This window comes from Drosophila erecta, unplaced genomic scaffold, assembly GCF_003286155.1.
Source record: "Drosophila erecta strain 14021-0224.00,06,07 unplaced genomic scaffold, DereRS2 tig00000055-arrow-pilon, whole genome shotgun sequence".
NCBI lineage: Eukaryota > Metazoa > Arthropoda > Insecta > Diptera > Drosophilidae > Drosophila > Drosophila erecta.
Window position 1 is genome coordinate 21,312,997 of NW_020825200.1, and position 23,059 is coordinate 21,336,055.

The 23,059-nt window shown below is 35.0% G+C and overlaps 1 protein-coding gene across 4 annotated transcripts in view; it reads right to left on the reverse strand.

The window, feature by feature from the left end:
* Window positions 1-20,524, reverse strand: part of LOC6541458 (2-hydroxyacylsphingosine 1-beta-galactosyltransferase) — a 31,513-nt gene extending 10,989 nt beyond the window's left edge. Inside the window, exons 1-5 of one of the 4 annotated variants that reach the window (XM_026978689.1) lie at window positions 20,143-20,524; window positions 19,882-20,024; window positions 13,782-13,864; window positions 11,387-11,444; window positions 2,630-2,813 (exon numbers count right to left, since the gene is read on the reverse strand). In XM_026978689.1, coding sequence (XP_026834490.1) covers window positions 2,630-2,813; window positions 11,387-11,444; window positions 13,782-13,864; window positions 19,882-19,916 — 360 coding nt within the window. In that variant the 5' untranslated portion in view covers window positions 19,917-20,024; window positions 20,143-20,524. Of the gene's footprint in view, window positions 1-2,629; window positions 2,814-11,386; window positions 11,445-13,781; window positions 13,865-19,870 lie in introns of all 4 variants that reach the window. The other 3 variants (XM_026978691.1, XM_026978688.1, XM_026978690.1) reach the window with 3 other exon arrangements.
* Between the last annotated feature and the right edge of the window lie 2,535 nt (window positions 20,525-23,059).

Sequence of the window (23,059 nt, forward strand, 5' to 3'; positions counted from 1 at the left end):
ATAATTACATAGATATATATAAGTTTTACATAATAATGCCGCTCCGCTGCTGACAGCGCTGCAATGCAACTTAACCTATCTAAATGTCACAAAAAATTGTCAGTGACACTTAACGTCAACCGTTTAACCGGAGTAGGTTCTATATAAAACAAATTCATAGCTCTAAAAGCAAAAGACTAAGAGTGACATAAAATGTCAATGGAACCTTAACGTACATCAACAGAAATAAGAACCTTCTTTCCAACAGATATCTGGGACTCTACCGTTAACAGTGGTTATAAAGTCCTATATATAGCTATTATATATAGTCTTAATAATATATAAATTACAGTTTTAAATAAAGTAAATGTCAAAATAGTGGTTAAACAAATTCAAAATTTATAAGTTTAAAAAATTTGTTACTAATTTCCTCCTAAAATGAAATCATGATGATTAAGAAAGCTTTAAAAACAATTTGTATCTAAAAATATCGGCTTAGATAAAAAACAATTCCCAAGCATATCTGAGAGCAAAAAATTTAAAACGTTCATCTAATAACATATTCATTTGAATTTTCCTTTGGAAGAACATCTGATAGATAACTACTTTAAAAGTTATGGTTTGGGGTGTTATTGACGACACCTTTCTCTTAATAATCCAACAACCAAGCTCCTTAAAGAAAATGAGTATTTACATTGAAGAAAGGAGAAAGGGGTAATTATTAAAAAGTAAGAGGGTAAGGGTAGTATGAAGGGTTAGGAGTTGTTTAAGGGTCAGGCGCCGGCTTGGAGGTCATGGAAATGCTTAGCCGCCTTATTACCACCCCAGCCAAGTAGCTTGTTTGGTCACAAAGGTCCGGACGCTACTGAACCGGTCGTCGAAATGGCCAAACCTGGTGAGTTAGCTGCTGAAGAATAAATTTTGCAGATCTCTCAGGGTAGTTCTAGGTAAGACCTGGTAGTTCTGGTAGTTCTATTGTCGCCCTATATAGCCTTTTATTCAGAGCACTTTCTATATTACATTAATTAACTGCGTTGGCCCCATGTCTTCAGCCGCTCTAGCTGCATTGAAAGCTCATTCTAGAAAACATCGCCTTCATCTGCACACTGTTCGGGTTACTTGACTGCTTAGGCTTGTCCGGACTGTCCATTCTCCGGTAACCCCGGACTGGTAACGCTATAATCCATAGAGATCGGAGAGCACCAGATTTCCCTACTACTCTGTCAGTTTCTCGTCGATATTCCTTGCATATGTGCATTTTATACCTTCTGACACGCTGTCAGGGTGCAATTCTACCAGTCACTATGGCACTGACCTCGGCCACATAGCCGCCCACTTTCTATCCGCCGCGACGTGTAGTTTGGATTGGGAGGGTGTGGGTGTTAAGTGCAGGCTTGCCGGTGGGAGTTATACCGCTTCTGCACACTCGCAGATCCCCTTTTTAAAGTTCTTCGCGTTACCGATGCATTTGGCTTTTAGTCAAGATAAGCTAGCGAAAAAAGTTTTATTAAAAACAGTTACGTGTTTAACAGTTATCTTTATGTGATCGAAAGACTTAAAAGATTCGCACATACAGGGGCAAAAAATCTGTAAGCAAAGGGAAGGGTGGAAATCGTTTGGTAAGTTTGACTGATATGCAGACTGAATGCAGTTTGGCAATTAATAATTGCCAAATAGCCAGTCCAACGGCCACAATCGCTTATATGGAAATTCTACTCCGGTAATAGGGGACATAGTGAACCATTACTCATAGGTAGGATTACTTACCCAACCCAACCAAATGACTAAACGTTCTAATCCGGTATTAAATACCTTGGCTCGCTATAAAAGGGAATCTAGCCTGGATCATGAGAGACAATAAGCTGGATCACTAGAGCCAGAGTCGACTAGACCTATAAATCGATAGAGCTAGTGCTCTGTTGACTCTAAGTCTTAATAAAAGGAGGATAACAGAGAGAATCATATCGAAATTTGGGTCACAAAATATTGGAATATTATTATTCTAATTTCGTAATACCACTTAGAATTTTACATCAACTTTTTAATAAACTCTTCAACAGCGAGTATCATATGATTCATCGATCAATTTGGGACACGAATGTGTGAAGGGAAGGTAATGTGTCCAAAACACAGTTCGATAGTTTTACGATCAAGGCACTTTTAATATTTATTCTCGATCCCACGACCCAAATACGGCGATCTTATGCAAGGGCACTAATATACCTACATAACAAAAAAAAAATCAGAATATAATGCCCTATGTCTGCAATATACATAGTTGAATTATAATTTATTCATTAATTTTCGAGTATGAATTCACCGACATGAAGAGGACAAAAAAAGCTGCAATTCTGCAGATCTGAGAGACGAATATCAAAAGAGTGAATCTCTTACATCCCAGAGATACACGGAATCTTAATGTTTTTGACTTTAACCGTCAGTCGAAATTAATATGTATGCAAGCCGTTAAAATGTTCAGTCGTAACAACCGAAGGGCCTTTATTTTGAGAAACTGTGCAGGTAAAGTTTAGAATTTTGCTATCAGTAATACTATAAAAGGGAGTTTTAATCAATATAATCATTTTGCAAAGGGTCGATTCACTTCTTTATATTCCTGATACTCTAAAATCAGTTTAAATTTCGAACTTACTTCAAAAGCGTATCGCAGGCCATCCCAGGGCTTAATGGGCATTTCTCCAGCCATTCGTGAGCCCAAAAGATCCCAATTGGTATAGTTGTGGATATATTCAACTAGGCCGGCTGGTGTTATCTCATGCAGTCCTTCAATGTTGAAATCAGCAGGAAATCCACTTAGAAAGGTAATATTGTGTCCTCTGAAAGCATAGAAATTTGTTAATAACAGGTCTAAATAAGTTATAATTAATTATAATTTGGGCATTTTTTTTTTTTTGGGGAAATTTTTAATTGTTTGCAGATTGTTTAACTAAAGAGTATTATCCTTGTTTTTGGTCTTTGAGCTGTTGAAACTCAGAGATCCACCATGGCATCTTGGCTTTCTGAATAATTATTTTTGTTTGTGGTATGCTGCAGTTAACAGCTGCTCGTATGGCTTTGGTCATTTAGACGACCAAAGCTTTTGGCGAGACGAAAGCCCGTCTACTTAAAATCCTAATGTAGGTAAAATTATTTACGACAAAAAAAAAAAATTAATTAAATAAATTTTTATTGTTGCATAAGGTTTTAAGAAGAAATCTCCATCCAAAGTTAACCCAACCTCGCTAGATGCATAAGCAACCTCACCTGGGTATGTACTTAACAAAGTTTGTTTTAAATTTATTAAAATTAATTTAAGTTGAACAGTAAAGCGATTCTTTTTTTTGCTGAGTATTAAATTTTTGTTTAATTATAGTATAATTATTTATTTAATACTAATTATTAACCTAACGTGATATGTTCTAAGATATAAAAAGAATGTACTATTTATGTAAAGTAAAATGCATTTTTTTGGATATGTCTCGAAAGCGAGATCGATTCTTCTCGATAATTAGTTCTGATCTTGCCGATACCGAGATCGATTCTTCTCGATACCGATATCGGTTTTTCTCGAAAAATATAGCGAAAATATATTTTCTCAATATAGATAAGAATTATCGATAATCATTTGCAACATGAGAATTGTTCGATCTCGGTCTGAACATGATCCGTCTTGGCTAGATTTTGAGATCGAAAATAGAGAATGTTGGGAATGGTTTTTTCTCTGAGTGTAAATTTTTTTAATATGAGGATGAGTAAGGATAGTAAGGTACACTAATAAGTTTTTATATATTTTCTTTAAAAACTTCTGATACCAATCAAAAACACTTCTTAACGTGGTAAAGACTGGTGACGTTCGGCCCTCAACACACAAAAGCTCTGATATCAACTGTTTTTTTTTCAACAAGGAAAAGAAAAACATGCTTGGAAACTTGGCATAAGCATTCTGTTTTTCGGGAATATGTTAATAAAATCCTTCATATTTTACTATTAAAGAGTATGTTGTTAACTTTGGACGAACTTTCCATTATTCCTGAATACGAATTCGGATTCAGAAGAAGTCACGGGAACTCTGAAAATTGCCGCATGGTCATCAAAAACAAAAACTACAGTACTGCTGCTTTTTTATAGGTAGCCATTACCAACTTGCCCTCAATTTAAAAAAAAATGTCACCATTTTCTAAAATTAAAGGCAATTTTTTTTAAATTAATATTTAAAATATTAAATATTATAAAAAATTTTTCCCAAATAAAAAGATCAATTTTTTTTTTTATATTTTTATTAGATGTATTTTTTTGTATATATTTTTATTAAATTTAATTTTATAAATAAATAAATAATACTTGGACTTAATATACATTTTATTATTTAATATTTGTGTTATTATTAAGGGGGGCTGCAAAGGCGGACGATGATACATAAGCATACATAAATACATATGTGCGATGAAATTGTACGAATATAAGGAAAAAAAACAGACATAATGATATAACTTATATAATTTTCCCATTTTTCCATCCGGTGGAAAAACTCGACAACTTCTCCAACAAGCTCTAAGCGAATTATTCATCGTAGCTAGTCCGACTTCAACGATTTAAGCGTTAAGACGCAAAATTGTTGTTCTAAAGGGAACGAATATGAAGCCTTAAATTATTATATGTAATATTCTATTATTTTCACAAAAATAACCTTACGTATTGATAAACACAAAATTAAATGAATGTACTTACCATAAAAAATCTTAAGTAAGGCTTTGTCTCCCATTTCTTTCAAAAAAATCGTCTACGTCTGTTGTAATGTTCTTGTCTTCACAACAATTAATGCACAAATAAAATTCCCGAAAGATCGACGAAAATACATGGTAATTCGCCCTTAATTTCAGGGTAGGTGCCAACGAAAAAATTTCCCGTAATTTTATAAAATCAAGCTTAAATTGCGAAAGAAAAAATTTCATGGCGCGTTGTTTTGCATTTATGATCCGTAGCGTTGCCTTTAAGATGCGTTGTCCTGACTTTTTGAGTGCACTTTTTCTATTAGTGTACTTCAAGGGTCGGAAACTCTTCCTGTCACATACTTTTCAACGGAAAAGCAAAGCTCATTTCTTTCTGTAGTATTAACATCACATTGACTGGTTTCTTAAGGGATTTGGGAGCCAGTGGATGGTTGTGGCTGGCGTACATACTCGTATAATTGCAGGTTAATTCAACAGTCGATCATTATAGGGAGCTATCGTAACGACGTTTGTTTTAGATGGACCAGGCTGTAAAGTTATCTACTGACTGAAATATCTTTATTGCCTGAACTTTCTTGCTGAACAGAAAACCCTGTCTGTTTCGAGCGTGATGTTCGTAATCCGTTAGATGGCTATCATTGCAGTTCGTCTTATTAGTACATGTTTCTCCTTCTGTAATGAATTTTAAGGCTGCAATTATGTAGATGCGTTCTTGCAGAACTTTGCAGCAGTTACAGCGCATTGGAAGTGGAGTATATGGACGTACCTCGACTCTTTCGAATCCAATCCAATGAATATAAACTCTGGGAGGTTTGAAAGCTTACCTTTAAAATCGAGTTTCTTAATACAATGTTTTTCCAAATTGTGTAAGTAATATTAACAAAGAAGAGAGAATGCTATAGTTGAGTTCCCCGACTATCAGATACCCGTTACTCCGCTAGTGCGAACGAGAAATTTCATAATTTTCTGGAATATCGGTAGAAATTGCGAAAAACAATAAAAATAAATGTTACACTTATTTAAAAGTGTGGGCGTGATAGTTTTGGGTGATTTGTGCGCGTTAGATTGGGCGTGGCAATAAGTTCCTTTGCAAATCGATAGAAATTTACAATATTGATAAAAAAAAATTAAAAAATAGGACATCATTTTTCAAAAGTGTGGGAGTGGCAGTTAAGTGGCGTTAAGGTGAGAGTGGCATCATCATATAATAACGTTGCGCTGCGTCTATGTCTCTGGAGTTTGCATTTCCTGAAATTTCCACGTTCATATGGACGGACAGGCGGACATGGCCGGATCGACTCCACTACTGATCAAGAATATATACACGTGTATACTTTATATGGTCGGAAACTCTTCCTTCTGCCTGATACGTACTTTTCAACGAATCTAGTATACTTTTTTAACCTACGAGTAACGGGTATTATCAAGAGTTTGCCGATGGTTCTTATTTTTACAATCACAATTACAAGTCGAAACTATGTTTTAGCTACACACAGTTTCTGTAGAATTACTAGCATCTTTTTTAATTATATTTGGATTTTAAGAAGTGCTCTTTTAAAATTTTGAATGTTAATATACATTTTTTATATATGTACGATGGGTTTTGGGTTCGGTTTTCTTTTTCTTCTTCTGCGTCCATCTTGATAGGCACAGCAAGTCCCCTGTGTGTTCTCCTTTCGATCTTTCTCACCAGACTAACTGTGAGCGTCGCTCTCTCTGAAAGCTTTACTTCGTCACTTCTTAAGTATTTCATCATCCTCCGTTGACACGAAACTCTACAAAGCTACAACCACAGACGCCATGCTCATTTGATTATACCTACAAACGATGCTCTCTCAATAACGGCACGCTCTTTTTGATAAATGTGCCCATCACTTTATTCTTAACATGACTTAATATTCAAATAATAATTCTTTAGAACAACTTAATCTCCGACACGGCCTTCCTGACATGCACACGTCCTCGTGTGTTTTGTCGCATTACATAGTTCCTTTCATATAACATAACGTTTTCTTTCTCCATTCGTTTTATTTATTTTTTAACTCAACATAATAATTTCTTTAATTTTTATTCAATTTCATAAAAACAACATATCGGCATCCCTTGCCTTGCTCAAGCTCTTAATTCATATTTTCTGATTTTATTTCTTTTTTTCAAACAGTAACGCATCTTTTGCCACCAATCTCTCTCTCTCTCTCTCTCTCTCTTCAACTCTCTATCAATTCACTCTCTCTTATGCTCTTGCTGCACTTCTTGCAACGTTCTCACGCATCAGAATGCGTCATGGTCCCTCTGGTCCCACATAGCCCTCGCCACATAGTAAGTGCGGAGATAACTCTATGGTGTAGCTGTAGCTGTAGTGAACCAGAGTCTATGGTATCTCCGAGTGCCTCAGTCGGCGACCTCTCGCATTGGTCTGCATCTACCTTAACAGACATCGACCTTAACTTCTCGTGGACATACTTACACGTTCTTTTGCTCGTCAAAGATCTCAACATATACATCGGTCACCATCAAGCTTTTCCGTTATTACAAATGGACTCCTAAACTTCGGGTTTGGTGCCGTTCTTCGTTATTGAGCCAGACATTGTCGTCTACATCATATCGTACTATTTTGCCTTTATTTTCATCAAATCTATGCTAATCATATTCAGAATTTCTTGTTATGTTTTGCAAGGTCGAATACCTAACACATTCTATATCAACCTTTTCTTCTTCTATTAATGGCATCATGCCCATTGGTCAAGCTTCCTTGCCAATTCCAAAGGACTAATTTTTGTGACTCGATTAGCCGTGCAATTCATAGCCAATTGAACCTTCGTCTCTACAGCTGTTAGCATAGCCTTCAGAGTGCTACGCGCTCGACCTGGCCGTTTGCGCGACTAGCACCCGTTGCAGTAATATGTATACCGATTTAATGCTATTCTCTACAAACTTTCGCACATATTTGGACATATTTTGAAACCAATACTGCGTGTATACCTTATCCAAGGTCTTTTCCCATCCCAAGTGCATAATAGCTTCATGGACATGGTTTATTATGGATCACATGAATGCTCGTAGTATTACTCGTAGGGACCTATTTCGGCCTTAGGGATATTTCGGCCTATTTCGGATCTTAGTTCGTACGTTTTTGCTATTTCGTGTTGCAATTCGTTATTTTGCAGTTTCAGAAATTTCTTCATCCCTATGCTGTTCCGCAAGCAAACAGTTATCAGTTCTACACGAACTTCAGATACCTTAGTGACGTCAGAGCGTTTAGCATCTGGTAGTGGATTCCTAGACAGAAACTCTACATGTGCCATACTCTGTTCTTTTCTATACTCAATCTCAAACTTATACGATCTACCTTATTGCAGTCTGTATAAACCACAAATGGGCGGCCATGTAGATACCGGCGGAAATGTTTTACTCCATTGTATACAGCAAGTGTTTCAAATCATAAGAGTGATACGTTGACTCTATATCTGTAGTGCTCTTACTATAATACTCTTTGACTCTTGGCTTACCATCAATTTTGTGCATCAATATGGCACCGTCTGCGCTAGCATCAGTGTGCAGTTCAACCCGGTACTTGGGGTCATAAATGATTATTACGGAGTCACTGACTAGAGTTGATATTTTCTCTTGGCGCACCTGCTCATGTCTGTCATGCTATTCAAATTGGCTATTTTATGATGTAAGTAAGTATAATGGCTTCATAAGCTCGTAAAAGCGTGGAACAAATTGTCGGAAAAATTACGAAAAGCCAATGAACTGTCTCAGTTGTGTAACTGCTTGTGGCGGCGACAATGCAGCCAATGCTTGAATTTTGGGTGGATTTGGTCTTATTTCGCCATTCTCAATTTTGTAGCCAAGATACTTAACGCTCGTCTTCAGAAATGAGCACTTGCTCATGTTAAACGAAAATCCCACACTAGATAACTTTTGCAGCACATCTTTTAATCTAACAAAAGCCGCCCCCTTTGTTCCAGCTACGATCAGAACATGATCTTTATAGACTACAGCATATGAGTACGCCATCTCACCTAAAGCTTTCATTATGGCTCGCTGAAACACAGATGAAGCGTTCTTTAAGCCAAAGGGCATGGCTGCGAACTCATATTGTCCTTCTTTTGTGACGAAGGCTGTGCGTTCTATCGATTCTGGCTTTATTGGTATCTGATAGAAACCGCTCGCCATATCGAGGCTTGTAAAATACTTGCTTCCACACACTCTATCAATTTGGTCTGATATCAAGGGAAAAGAAGAGTTTAGTTCGCGGTAATCAATGCACAAACGATCACTGCCATCCATTTTCTTTACCAACAACATTGGACTCGCAAACGGGGAACTACTTAGGCGTATAACATTTGAAGCTAAAAGTTCCTGAATTTATTTATTACCAACAACTTTTCTTCAATACTTAACCTATATGGACGCCTCACTACGGTTTTATTGGCATCAATCAAACGGATCTCTAATTAACCTGTGGTAACACGGTTACTTGACATACCATTTATAAATTTTGGTGCATAGGATTTCAATATTTCTGCAAGTTCAGTCTTGTCGGTCTGACCCAGTTTACTATCTCTATTTATGAAATCCATATAATTCATATAGGCAATGCTAGTCACTGTATTGACGGTATGAATTTTATATAAAACAAACTCGCTCTTATTATCAATATACAGTTATTATCAATTCTTTTTCCCATGAACTTATCTGATAATTTGTCTTTTAATAGGGAAAACTGGACGAACGATACCGCAATTTCTTCATTGTTAATTTCTTTCCACTTTAATAGTAATGCTGTTACTTGTCTGTTACTGGTTACTTCCATCCAACCTATTTTTGCATTAATTATTTTGCGCCATGCAGCTGCGTCCGCATTTGCAACTTCGTTTAAACTTCGGTAGAGTCACTTTGTTGAGTTGCGCCTTCATTTTGGAGGTCTGCATAGATTAAAATAACTCCATAAAAGTTTTGTTTTGAGATTTAAATAATGCACGCCACTAATCGTTCGAGAGATCTTGGGATTAGGCCGATCCAACTTCTGATGACGGGTTTTGGGTTCGGTTTTCTTTTTCTTCTTCTGCGTCCATATTGATAGGCCCAGCAAGTCGCCTGTGTGTTCTGTGAGCGACGCTCTCTCTCAAAGCTTTACTTCGATTTCGCCACTTCTTAAGTATTTCATCATACTCATTTCGTTGATACGAAACTATACAAAGCTACAACCACATGTTCATTTGAGTATACCTACAAACGATGCTCTCTCAATAACGGCTCGCTCTCTTGATAAATGTGCCCAGCACTTTATTCTAAACATGACTTAATAATAACAATTTCGGTTATATTAAAATAATAATACTTTAGAACAACTTAGTCTCCGACATGTACATATGTACCTTTTAGGAATGATTTAGGATTTCATATATAATATACATATGTGAAATATTTTCTCTAAAATGTGTCCATTTTGATTTCCTACATTGCCAAGAAGGGCAAGCTATTTGAACAAACGGTTTTTGAAAAATGAAAATAAAAAAAAAGAAGCCTAAATTTCTCAATCACAATTACAAGTCGTAACTATGTTTTAGCTACACACAGTTTCTGTAGAATTACTAGCATCTTTTTCAATTATAATATAATATAATTTTATAATATATTTTGATTAATGTGCTTTTTTTAAATTTGTGAATGTTAAATTTTTATATATAAATTTGTTAATATATCTACATTTGCACCTATTGGGAATGATTGAGGATTTAATATATAATATATACGTAATATTTTCTCTAAAATGTGTACATCATATGATTTCCTACATTGCCTGACGCTATATTTTTACAGCCATAGTAAGAAGGGCAATCAAATTTGAACAAACGGTTCTTACAAAACGCAATTAACGAAATCGAAAAAAAACCATACAAAAAAGTGCGTAGCATTATTGTTGCGTTTCTCATTACTTGCATTTTCAATTTTGAATTTTTAATATCGTCAGTGATTTCTGTTGTCTAAGAACGGCTTTAAAATATAGGTTAGTATTTTGCAAGTAAGTAGCACATTATTAATAATATTTTTAAATTCTAAATTTGCTAATGATACGGAAACTTATGCTGTCCTAATGTACATAATAAAATGAATAAATGAAATGTAATGTACATAAAAAAATAAGGGAGAATCCTATAGTCGAGTTCCGTTACTTAGGTAGTGCAAGTGCGACCGAGAAATTTTAACATTTTCGGTAGAATTTTGCGGGAAAAAAGTTAAATAAAATAAAATTTCACATAAGTTTGCAAATTTTTGTTGTTTTTTTCAAATCGATAGAAATTTACAAGACTATTAAAACAATTGAAAAAATCTCCAAACATTTTGCAAAAGTGTAAGCGTGGCAGTTTGTGAGACTGTCCTGAGATCTCGACGTTTATTCGGACGGACTTACAGACGGACGGACATGGCCAGATCGACTCGGCTATTGATCAAGAATATATATACCTTATATAGTCGGAAACGCTTCCTTCTACCTGTTACATACTTTTCAACGAATCTAGTATACCCTTTAAAAATACGAGTAACTGACATCACACTTAAATACCGCTAATCGAGTTTTAAAGAAAACAAACGTCCCAAAAGAAAAAAATTCTTTTTACATTATAGGATACAAACAAATTTTAAATAATTTCTTATTTCATATATACCTGGATATTAATCCCTTAGCTAACTCCCAGAATGGTATCTTGTGTGACTTCGTTCCGCCTGAAAATTTTAAAAAATATATTTTTAATTTGTACACGAGTAAGGTTTATCTTAGATTATACGCTCAAGGTGAAAAAATAAGGGTATTCATTGTTTAATGAGAAGAGAGAGAAGCTCTCGAAAACATGTTTTATTATACCCGTTACTCGTAGAGTAAAATGGTATACTAGCTTCGTTGAAAAGTATGTAACAGGCAGAAGAAAACGTTTCCGATTATATGAAGTATATATATCCTTCATCAGGATCAATAGCCGAGTCGATCTGGCCATTACGTCTGTTCGTCCGTCTGTCCGTATGAACGCATCGATCTCAGGAACTACAAAACCTAGACATTAAGCATGCAGCTTTCAGAGACTTAGACGCAGCGCAAGTTTATTTCCAAATGTTGCCACGCCCACTCTAACGCCTACAAATCGCACTAAACCGTCACGGCCACACCTTTGAAAAATGCGATATTTTTTTTAGTTTTTTTTTATGTATTGTATATTTCTATAGATTTGCAAAAAAAAATTTTGTCACGCCCAAACCAACGCCCAAAACTGTCACGCCTACACTTTTGAAAAATGTGATATTTTTTCTCATAAAACTTTTTGACACATCCACTCTGACGTCCACAAATCGCACAAAACTCTCACACCCGCACTTTTAAAAATTGTTTTTGCTTGAATTATTTTTTCCCCAATTTCTACCGATATTACAGAAAATTTTTAAATTTCTCGTTAGCACTTCCACTAGCACTAGCTGAGTAAAGGGAACTCGACAATAGCATTCTATCTTTTTTCTTAAAAAAATTTAATTTAAATTAACAGTTTTTATAACTGCAGAGCGTAGGCGTCAGTAAAACCTGAACTTTCTAGCTTTTACAGTTCCCAAATCACAGCGCTCATACGGACAGACAGATCAAACTGACGAACAGGCGAACATGGCTATATCAACTCTGCTCGTCATACTGATATAGAATATGTAAACTTTATAGGGAAAACGCTTCCTTATAACTGTTAGACGCTTTTGAAACGTATCTCGTATAGTATCTACAATATGAGTATAACTAATGACAATCAATATTTAGTATACTTATGTTTTTAAATCACTTTTATTTACAAAATTAGATAAAGTAAAGTTTAGAAGTAAATAAACGTTGTATAATGTTTTGAATAACTAGACCAACGAAGACTTTCGTTGTATGCAGAAATTCTAAAGCTCGTTGACTCGACTGTTGAGTTTGAATATGCACTATATATTGTTTCGGATATGTCACTTTCACTGGTTTAAATAAACAAAAATGACAGAATGGTCCAGTTCGCTGGATATCAAATAACAGTGGAAGTGCTAACGAAAAATTTCAAGATTTTCTGGAATATCGGTATAAATTGCGAAAAAAGTAATACAATTTAAAAATTGTAACATTTTTTACAAAGTGTGGGGTAAAAGTTTTGTGCAGTTTGTGAGCGTGGCAAAAAGTTTTAGGGCAAATTAATAGAAATTTCCAATTAAAAAATTGGAAACATCAAAACATTTTTCAAAAGTTTGGTCGTGGTAGTTTTGGGCGGTTGTGGCCGTTAAAAAAATAACATCAACAAAATAATAAACAAGCTTGCGCAGAATCAGCGTCTATGTCTATGGAATCTGCATGCCTGATCTTAACTTTCTAGCTTTTATAGCTCCTGAGATCTCGACGTTTATACGGACGGCCAGACAGATGGACATGGCCAGATAGACTCGGCTATTTATCCTGATCGAGAATATATATACTTTATATACTTTTACTCCACGAGTAACGGGTAATACAAAAAAAATTTGTCTATGAGGTGGAAAATATTTTGCCGGCATCAAAAATTAATACTCCTTAGTCTACCAATTTTGATCTTTGGACAATGGCATTGTTCTTGCCCAACTTAAAGAACACTCAAAATGAAATGAAGAATTAATTTTGTTTTATGTATTGTCCATATCATTGTATATAAGCTTAAAATACGGTGGTATGGTCACCCTTGGTATATATCAATCTAAGAGAATAAAGTTTCATAGTTTAGTTTAAGGAAACACTTAATATTATTTATGACATGATGAGATTATATCAAAATCAACTGTAAAATCACCTGTTTTTGGTAGCCTAAAATGGCATGGCATTCGAAAGTAATAACTCATTAAAGACGCATATAAATTAAAAGTGAATATATAAAAGTTTAAAAAATTTAACATTTAATATAATTGGGTAAGCAATTTAAAGGTTTTTTAGATTTTTTACTAATAAACTAAGTTGTAGGTATCTCAAAAGTCAAACCTTATCATTTCTTATTGACTAACAGAATGTATATAGTCTTAAACTATTCTTACCTTGTGTAGCCATTAGGATGTCCGCAGCCAATGTGCCGCAACTCCAGATAATAAGAAACAATGCAATTTTTGAAAGCATGTTGCTAAAAAAGAAGTTTATTTTAATCTAGTGGGTGTCGGACTTGGACTACTTAGGTTCTACACCGGCTTTTTTATTTTAAACCATTTGTCGCGACGTCAGGTCAGTACGTGGGCTTCAGCCTAATAGACTTTTTATCTATTTAGCTTGCTATTTAAGTCTTTTAATCGACCGTATAGTACACGGCTCAAAATTACATAATGTATATATAATTGATGCGATTCCATTTAAATTAACTTTTAATGTCGTACAGTGTCAGCAAAAAGTCAACAGGTAGTAGACTGGACTACCTCTAAAACACAAGCAACAAACATTTGGGTAATAAAAAGATGTTCGCCCAAAACGAAGACCCTTTTAATACCCATACTTCCTACTCATTAATTTCATTTGTTATACTACTCATACTAATGCTAAAAACGGCTTTACTCTAAGAGATCATTATACATTTTCCTGAATGCATTAAGATATATACAAAAGTAACACGTGAACAGAAAATAACTTTAAAAAGCCATAGTTGTCATAGCCTTTTATCTTTACGAGTGAGAATTTGACAAAAATTTCATAAATGTGATATAAATAAATAAATAGAAAAATTTTCAAATCAAAAGATGGTCAACTATACTATGCTATGCTATACGCTATGGAAACCAACGAAAATGGCTACAAATACCTTATTGATCAGTCTTCTTGACTACAATGCTCTTTTGCAAAATATTCAATCGTACAAAACGTATGCAAACGTACAAAGAATATATCAAATAAACGTGGTGAAGACAAAAAATATTTGATTTTACGGCCACAAACCATCCAAAGCTGTCACCAAAGACATTGAAATAAAATTCAAGTTTCTTAAATGTTGTTGCCATTCCCACTCTAACGCCCACAAACCGCCCAAAACTGCAACACCCACACGTTTGAAAAATGTTTTGATATTTTTTCGTTTTTGAATTAGTCTTGTACATTTTTTCTATTGCGGGGAACTCGACTATAGGGTTCTATCTTGTTATACTACTCAGAGACAAAATTCTGATTCTATAAAACTACTTTACTCTTAGCGATAGTAGCCACATCGCCTGTGTTGAAAAGACCCCTTTACAACATAATTGCTGAAAAAAATTAAAACTTTATTTGCAAAGGTTCAAGAATGACATTTATGAGCATATAGCAAATAAGTATTTATACTTAACAAATTTAATTGTATTTGTCATTATTTGAAATTATTGAAATTATTTATAAAATTGTAAGTATTTTTAAAAAATACACCTATCTTTGCCAAGTCGGAGTTCATATATCCTTTCTGTAAAGAGCATATCACAATTAAAAATTCTGTTTTGAAGAAATACAACCCTTCTTTTTATTTTTTAAAGTAGTAATCCCTATACACGTCATTATTAAAATCTTCTGATTCTCGGTAATGCATTGGAAAACATAAAACGTTTATTTTTACCACGCCCACTACCACGCCCACTCTTTTGAAAAATGTTTTGATTTTTTTCGATTTATTATTTGTCCCTTCATTATTTGTCAGTTTCTGTAGGTATACCAAAAACGTTTTGCCGTTACATTTATATGTTTTTTTTTTTGTTAAAGCAAAACCGCGCTGACACGGGCGCGAAATCACAGTCTGCGGCTTCTTCCGCAGTTAGAAGCCTTCAAGTTCTGCTTGATATTAGGATGGGTGCGAACAACTTGATCACATTTATACTGCATGGAGATGGTGATGGCTAGCCGCTTTGTAGCGACTGTTGTGCACGAGCTCCGAATGGAGCTGGATGATGCTCGATGTTATTGTTTTTTTGCAGACATTCGTTTCGCTTTCTTGTTCCATAGACTTTAAGCTAGATTTAAAAACATGGGACATTTCACGGGATTGTGCTATTTACGATCGTTAAAGCAGAGTATAGAAGAGCAGGATGAGGCAATAAAATGCCTTATCGAAATAACTTACTATATTTAGTTCTTAAAATCGGAACACGTCATCTGTTCCTCTTCAGCATGTACATGCGATTCAATATTTAGAGTTTTGATTGTTAGCATTCAAATTCATTATTCATGTTTTCCACGGTACCGATACGCATTATTGAATCAACTTTGTCATAGCTGCTTATATCACCGGAGCTAAAAGAATCTCTCATCGCTACTAATTGGCGTTAAAGGAACTGCCGCTTGTGTAACATTTTAAGTCCGTTGCCGAAATGTACAAAAGAAGAAAACGCGACATTGGGCCTTGGTAAATTGCAGAAGTCTTACCTAGAGAAAGCAAGGCTGCAACTACTGTTTTAAGTTTACATATAATTAAAAAGAAAGTAAAGAAGCTAGCTTCGCCAAGCCGAATCTTAAATACCCCTGCAGTAATTATATTTTAAAAGAAAACATGGTGTGTACCAAATAAGAACAGCTTATTACATTAAAAACAATGATGACTAACATATACCCGTTTCTCAGTTAGTGGAAGTGCGAAAGAGAAATTTTAACATTTTTCCGACATATCGGTAGAAATGGAGACAAACAATAATAAAATGAAAAAAAATTAAAATAATTTTCAAAAGTCTGCGCGTGCCTGTTTTGCACAAACCGCGGAGAACTGCCCACACTTTCGAAAAATGCTTAAATATTTTGTCATTATTTTTGTTAGATTGGTAAATTTCTAACGATTAGCAGAAAAACTTTTTACCACGTCCACTGTAACGCCCACAAACCGACCAAAACTGTCAACCCTCACTTGTTGATATTTTTCATTTTTGTATATAATTTGTAAATTTCTATAAGTTTGCCAAAAAACATTTCTCCACACTCCACAAAAATTTTTGATATTTCTTTAAAAAATTGTACATTTATTTTTTAATTTCTTATACTCTCTCCAATATCTGTCGATATTCCAGAAAATGTTGACATTTCTCATTTGCACTACCACTATCTGATAGTCGATGAACGCGACTTTATTTTTAATACGACACTCTTAAAACTTTATTGTGTTATTTTTATTGATTTTCAAAAAAACTTTTTTCTACGAACCCCCTAACACAATTTCTTGTTTGCAATAACACTAGCTAAGTAACAGGTATCCAGAAAAATATGAGAGTGACATGTTTTTAAAATTTGCGGGCGTTTAAGTGTGCGTGGCTAAAATGTTTTTGATATATTAAAATTGGCACGACAAATTAAAAAAGAAGTGTGGGCGTCAACTAATCGATTTTGCACAATTCTGGATATCTTAAATAGACTATGCTCTACAAGGAAAGTATTTGTTTTGAGGAGAAACTAATATTAATTTTAAATTTTTTATAACTTTTTAAAGCATGGAATTGAGGATGAATAGAAGTGGCGTTTATCGAATATATCATTGTTTCAAACAATAATTAAACGCCAAGATTTAAGGTCGAAACGAATTTTTAGAGATTTTTAAGAATTCTAATTTTGTTTGTAATCAAATATTTAGAGTTTTAAAACATTAGTCTATTATTTAGTTGTTTAAGTTATAAAATAATTTGTTTCAATTTCATAGATAAAGTTAAACTTAAATATAAGTTTAATAGACCAATATTGTTTGCGAAATATAAATTGAATACTTAAAGTAATGCTATTAATGTTAGCTTCATACAATTTCTTAAAATCTTTATTTTAGTTGAGATTACGAAACAGGCTATTTCGGAAAAGAAAAGTACCGGATTTTATAGAACGCATGGATATGAGCGGAAAATATGCAGAAGAAAAGGGAAAATGTAGTCGAGTAACTTGGCGGAATTCAGATACCTAACGAGGTAGCATCCCTTGAAGTATCCAGATTGAACTGAAACATAGTCAATATTGGAGTGAATCAGCAAACAGGTGAGCGAAATTCCATGTTAGAAACGGCAGAAACATTATTTAGATGATGGGAAGTTTTAAATTGTTTTAGAACTTATTTTTGCAACATGCCAGGTAGTTTTTGTACGGAGCAATGTAATACAAAAGTAAACTTTTTAAGACGTCCTAGCCCCATATTGGTTAAGGAACAACAGATTAAACTTGCTCCTTTGGCGAGAGGGATATTTCTTACTAATTTTGATTTAACAATTAAGATTTCTTTATTTATTTACTTTGGGAAATTCAAAATGTAATTAGTTAAGAATAATTTGTAAAGTAAAGTATGTATATGAATCAGTAGGTGCATCAATTGAGCTTAACCGATCGAATTTGTCTTAAAAAGTCATCATAGTGAAAGTGCGAACGAGCAATTTTAACATTTTCTGTAATATCCGTACAAATTGGGAAGATCGGAAGAAGTGTGGGCGTGAGAAAAAGTTTTTAGGTAAATTAATAGAACAAGGCTGATGAAAATATATCAAAACATTTTTTAAAAGTGTGGGCGAGACAGAGTTGAACAGTTTCTGGGCTTTAGAGTGGGCGTGGCAAAACGATTGTGTGGCAAATTGATAGAAGCTTACAAGACTAATCAAAAAATGGAAAAATATCAACACATCTTTCAAAAGTGTGGGAGTGACAGTTTTGCGCGGCTAGTGGGTGTTAGAGTGGGCGTGGCAACATCATCAAAAGCATATTCTCAACTATCTTCCAGTCCCTAAGATCTCGATGTTTATACCTACGGACAGACAGACGGAAAGATAATTTATATAGCCTGAAACGCTTCCTTCTACCCGTTGCATACTTCTCAACGAATCTAGTATAACCCTTTTACTGTGCGAGTAACGTTTATAAATATCAAAATATTTTTTAAAAGTGTGGGCGTGGCAACATCAGTAAACAAACTGCGTCTATGTCTGGGGAATCTGGATGTTTTATCTCAACTTTCCAGCGTTTATAGTTCCTAATTAAGAATATATATACATTTTATAGTCGGAAAAGCTTCCTTCTACCTGTTACATAAGAATACGTATATATATTCATATATACTTTATAGGGTCGGAAATGATTCCTTCCACCTGTGACATACTTTTCAACGAATCTAGTGTACCCTTTTACTCCACGACTATCGCGTATAACAAGAGAGAAAGTGAAGGTTGATCAAAAATATATATACTTTATTTTCCCATTTCCTGTTACATATTGTTCAACTTCTACTCTTGTATAAGTTTTGTAGAATTGTAAAATTTCTACAACTAACTGGTATAATTAAATCGACGGGACCAACAAAAATGGTTTATTACAAAATGACGGTCGGGCTTAAAGAATTTACTGAACCAGAAACAGTTTTTCTATAATTGGCTTTTAAAAACATTAGTTAAAGATATAAATGTTATATACATTTTTTACGTTGAAATTACGATCAACCAAAAACTTGTTCTGCCTTATTTGGTTATTGACATTCATTGTAGAGGTTCATATGAAAAAAAAAATCTTAAATAAAAACATTTGTTTTCCTCTCCAATCCAGTCCAACTTCGTAAATTTTGCCTAACGCAAAGCACCCTGTAACCTTTTTGCCAACCGAAAAAGGTGTAATACATAACTATGTGTATACCTGGCCGTTCGGGAGGAACATTTTGACACAGTCTCGCAATGCGTAGGTGTCACACAACTTGCATGATAAATTTCACCTCACACGGTCGCACAGACGGCCTGACAGACGGATATACATATGTATCGATCGACTCGGCTAGTACTTTTTGAAGTGTTCAGAGCTAATAATATAATATATCTGACTATTGTAACATATATTTCCAAAAGAAAACAAGAGTAACAGAAAGAGTTTCAGATATCAGTTTCAGTGACAGTTTTGGATTCCTTTTTTTTTGCCATATTGACCATATTCATTTACAGCGTTTATATATATTTTATATTTTACACAAAGAAGATGCGATAAAAGATAAAAGAAGAGGGATCCGATCAATATTGTGTACTTATAATCTAGTAAACATATGTGTTTTGGTTTTACACCGTTAGCTTCCTTCTTGTTTCTTGCATGAAATAAATATTAATAAAGAAAACTTCGTTCGAGTTGCCGAAGTGTAATACACTGCTTTTATCCTTGAAATATAAATTAATGAGTTATTATAATAATAAAAATGTACCATTATCTTACAAACATCGGCGCAGAACGTAAAAATTACATTTCATCTAAATATCTTTTACCGAATCGATTGCAGTTATTGTATAATTTCATAAAATTATATGGAATCATAATCCAAAATCTTTTCCTTTATTCTTTTATTCGGGTTATTCGTACTAGGTGTATAAAGGGAGTCAAAAGTTTATGAATAGTAGAACACGCTTTACGTACACAAATACTCAAATCATTAAAGCCGCATGTTAATTTTTAAATATATTGTGTTGCACTTAATACCCTATGCATATGACTTGCAGTGAGATAAGTTTTCTGAGGCCCAGCAGTATTGCTATTGCTGAGACTGTGTTTCGTCACGGCAGTATTTGAAGGCATACAAAACCGTTAGCACACTTTCACCAGAGTAAACGAACTTTTAAACTCCCATTTTAATATATTTCAAAATGCAAATATTTAATCATAACAGTTAATAGCATTGTGCTATGTATAAAACAGTATGCAATTGGAGAAGAATAAAATGGGTGTTTCGAATGCGGCACATCATCCAATCTATCTCATTAGCACATTGACACTTAGCCCGAAAAACCAAAACAAGCCAACAAGCAACACGACTTTTCACTTTTCTTTAAAGTTTAAGCTCTTGCCCCGACGAAGTTTCTTCTCCGCGAGTTAACTGAAACAAACTGAACATTGAGCTTGCTTTTTCTGGCTCTGTTTAACGTCACAGTGAGAGACCGGTGTTACAGCAATATATGCATACAACGTGTTTAGGTTACGTTTCAATAATTTAAGTTGACGGGGTTGCATCTGCGGTTCGCAATTTGGCAATTGCTTGAATTTCTTAAAAATTGTATAACTAATTGGTATATTGTATTCTAATTAGCATATTTTTAACGAATATGTCTACATTTGGATGCATTTCACACCCTTATTTGGTTATAATTTGTTGCACCATTTAAAATGACCCATTAAAAAAGACAAATTTGTTTAAGCGTATCGGTAGGTATTGGCTTGATAAACATATTCCAATCTGCAATTCAAAATATTAGCCGGTCAATAATATAATTTAAAAACTAATAGGACTTTTAGGGAGAGTGGGAGAGTTAGGAAGACATTTTAAAATGTTGTTGCGATAGAAATTGGCAAGAAAACGAAGAAAAAAATTACATTTTTAATGTTTTAGGTGTGACATTTTTTTTTTGGTTTGTAGGCCTGGACAAATTTTTGTCAGCAATTTAAAATTAAAACAATACTTAAAGAAATAAAAGAAGTCAGCTTCGGTTAGCCGGTTAATAATATTTTCAAAACGCTTTAGACGAGTTCCTCGACTATAACATGCACGTTACTAAGCTATTTTGAAATATCGAAGGAAATTGGCAACATAATTACCATTTAAAAATTGTAAAAATGATCAAAAGTGTAGTCGCGGTATTTTTGGGCGGTTCGTGGTTCGTTTGATTGGGCGTGTCAGCGGCTTAAATCAGAATTAAACGGCGTAGGCGTCTCTAAAATCCTGTCCCTTGGCATAAGAAGAATACTACATCAACACTAATGATAAACATAAAACATGTACATAATTACAAAATAGACGCGAAGTTTCCAACTCCATAATAGGTCGCACAGACATGTTACATGATGTAAGTAAATTATTTCTGTTTATCCCCTTACTCTTGATCAGGATCAATTGCCGAGTCGATCTGGCCATGTCCGCCTGTTCGTTCGTGAACATCAGGATCTCAGGAACTATAAAAGCTAGAAAGATGAGCTAGAAAGCTAGAATCTTGATTTGATTACCGCGCGCAGCTTGGATATTTCTATAAGGTCTAATAAATAATTTTATTTATCACTCACCTTCACTGTGCCGCATCCATCGATGAAAGCGAATTCAGCTAGTGGCTGCTGTTAAAAAAAATTAAACACAAAAAGTGGAATAGCTCAGAATGTGTCCTGAAACTTAAGTTACATCTATTAGTTTGGCAAATATCTCCCTTCCGTCTTTTTGTCTTTTGAATTTCGCGGCTATGTACAAAGCGCTACAGAGCTCGTATCTGGCAATACTATACATCATTTGAAAGGTCTTGACATAACCTACAAAACGACGCTATGCATGATTAGTTTGGATATTGCGTTCAACAGTTATAGACGTGTAGACATGGAGTTCACTAACGCCGAAATTCGCGCTATTTTAAAGTTTTCCTTCGTTAAAGGCAAATCCGCCAGAGAAACGTTCCGTGAGATTAATGGTGTTTTGGGGGATGGTACTCTATCACTTCGAACCGCGGAGCAATGGTTTCGACGATTCAGAGCCGGTGAAAACGACACCATGGGTAAGCCAGCCGGCGGAAGACCTGTGACGACAAATACCGATCAAATCATGGAATACATCGAGTTAGACCGGCATGTGGCATCTCCCAGGAGATGGGAGTTAGTCACCAAACCATTTAAACCATCTGCAGAAGGCTGGATACAAAAAAAAACTTGATGTTTGGGTGCCGCATGATTTGACAAAAAAAACCTTCTGGACCGAATCAACGCCTGCGATATGCTGCTGAAACGGAACGAACTCGACCCATTCTTGAAGCGGATGGTGACTGGCGACGAAAAATGGATCACATACGACAATATCAAGCGAAAACGGTCTTGGTCGAAGGCCGGTGAATCGTCCCAAACAGTGGCCAAGCCGGGATTGACGGCCAGGAAGGTTTTGCTGTGTGTTTGGTGGGATTGGAAGGGAATCATCCACTATGAGCTGCTCCCATATGGCCAGACGCTTAATTCTACCATCTACTGCGAACAACTGGATCGCTTGAAGCAGGCGATCGACCAGAAGCGTCCAGAATTAGCCAACAGGAAGGGTGTAGCTTTCCACCAGGACAACGCCAGACCACACACTTCGTTGATGACTCGTCAGAAGCTAAGGGAGCTCGGATGGGAGGTTTTATCGCATCCACCATATAGCCCGGACATAGCGCCAAGTGATTACCACCTGTTCCTGTCCATTGCGAATGCCCTTGGTGGTGTAAAGTTGAACTCAAAAGAGGCTTGTGAAAAGTGGCTGTCCGAGTTCTTCGCAAATAAGGAGGGGGGCTTCTACGAGGGAGGTATTATGAAGTTGCCATCTAGATGGAAACAGATTATCGAACAAAACGGCGCATATTTGAACTAAATCCGATCACTTTAACACTTTTTATAAGGC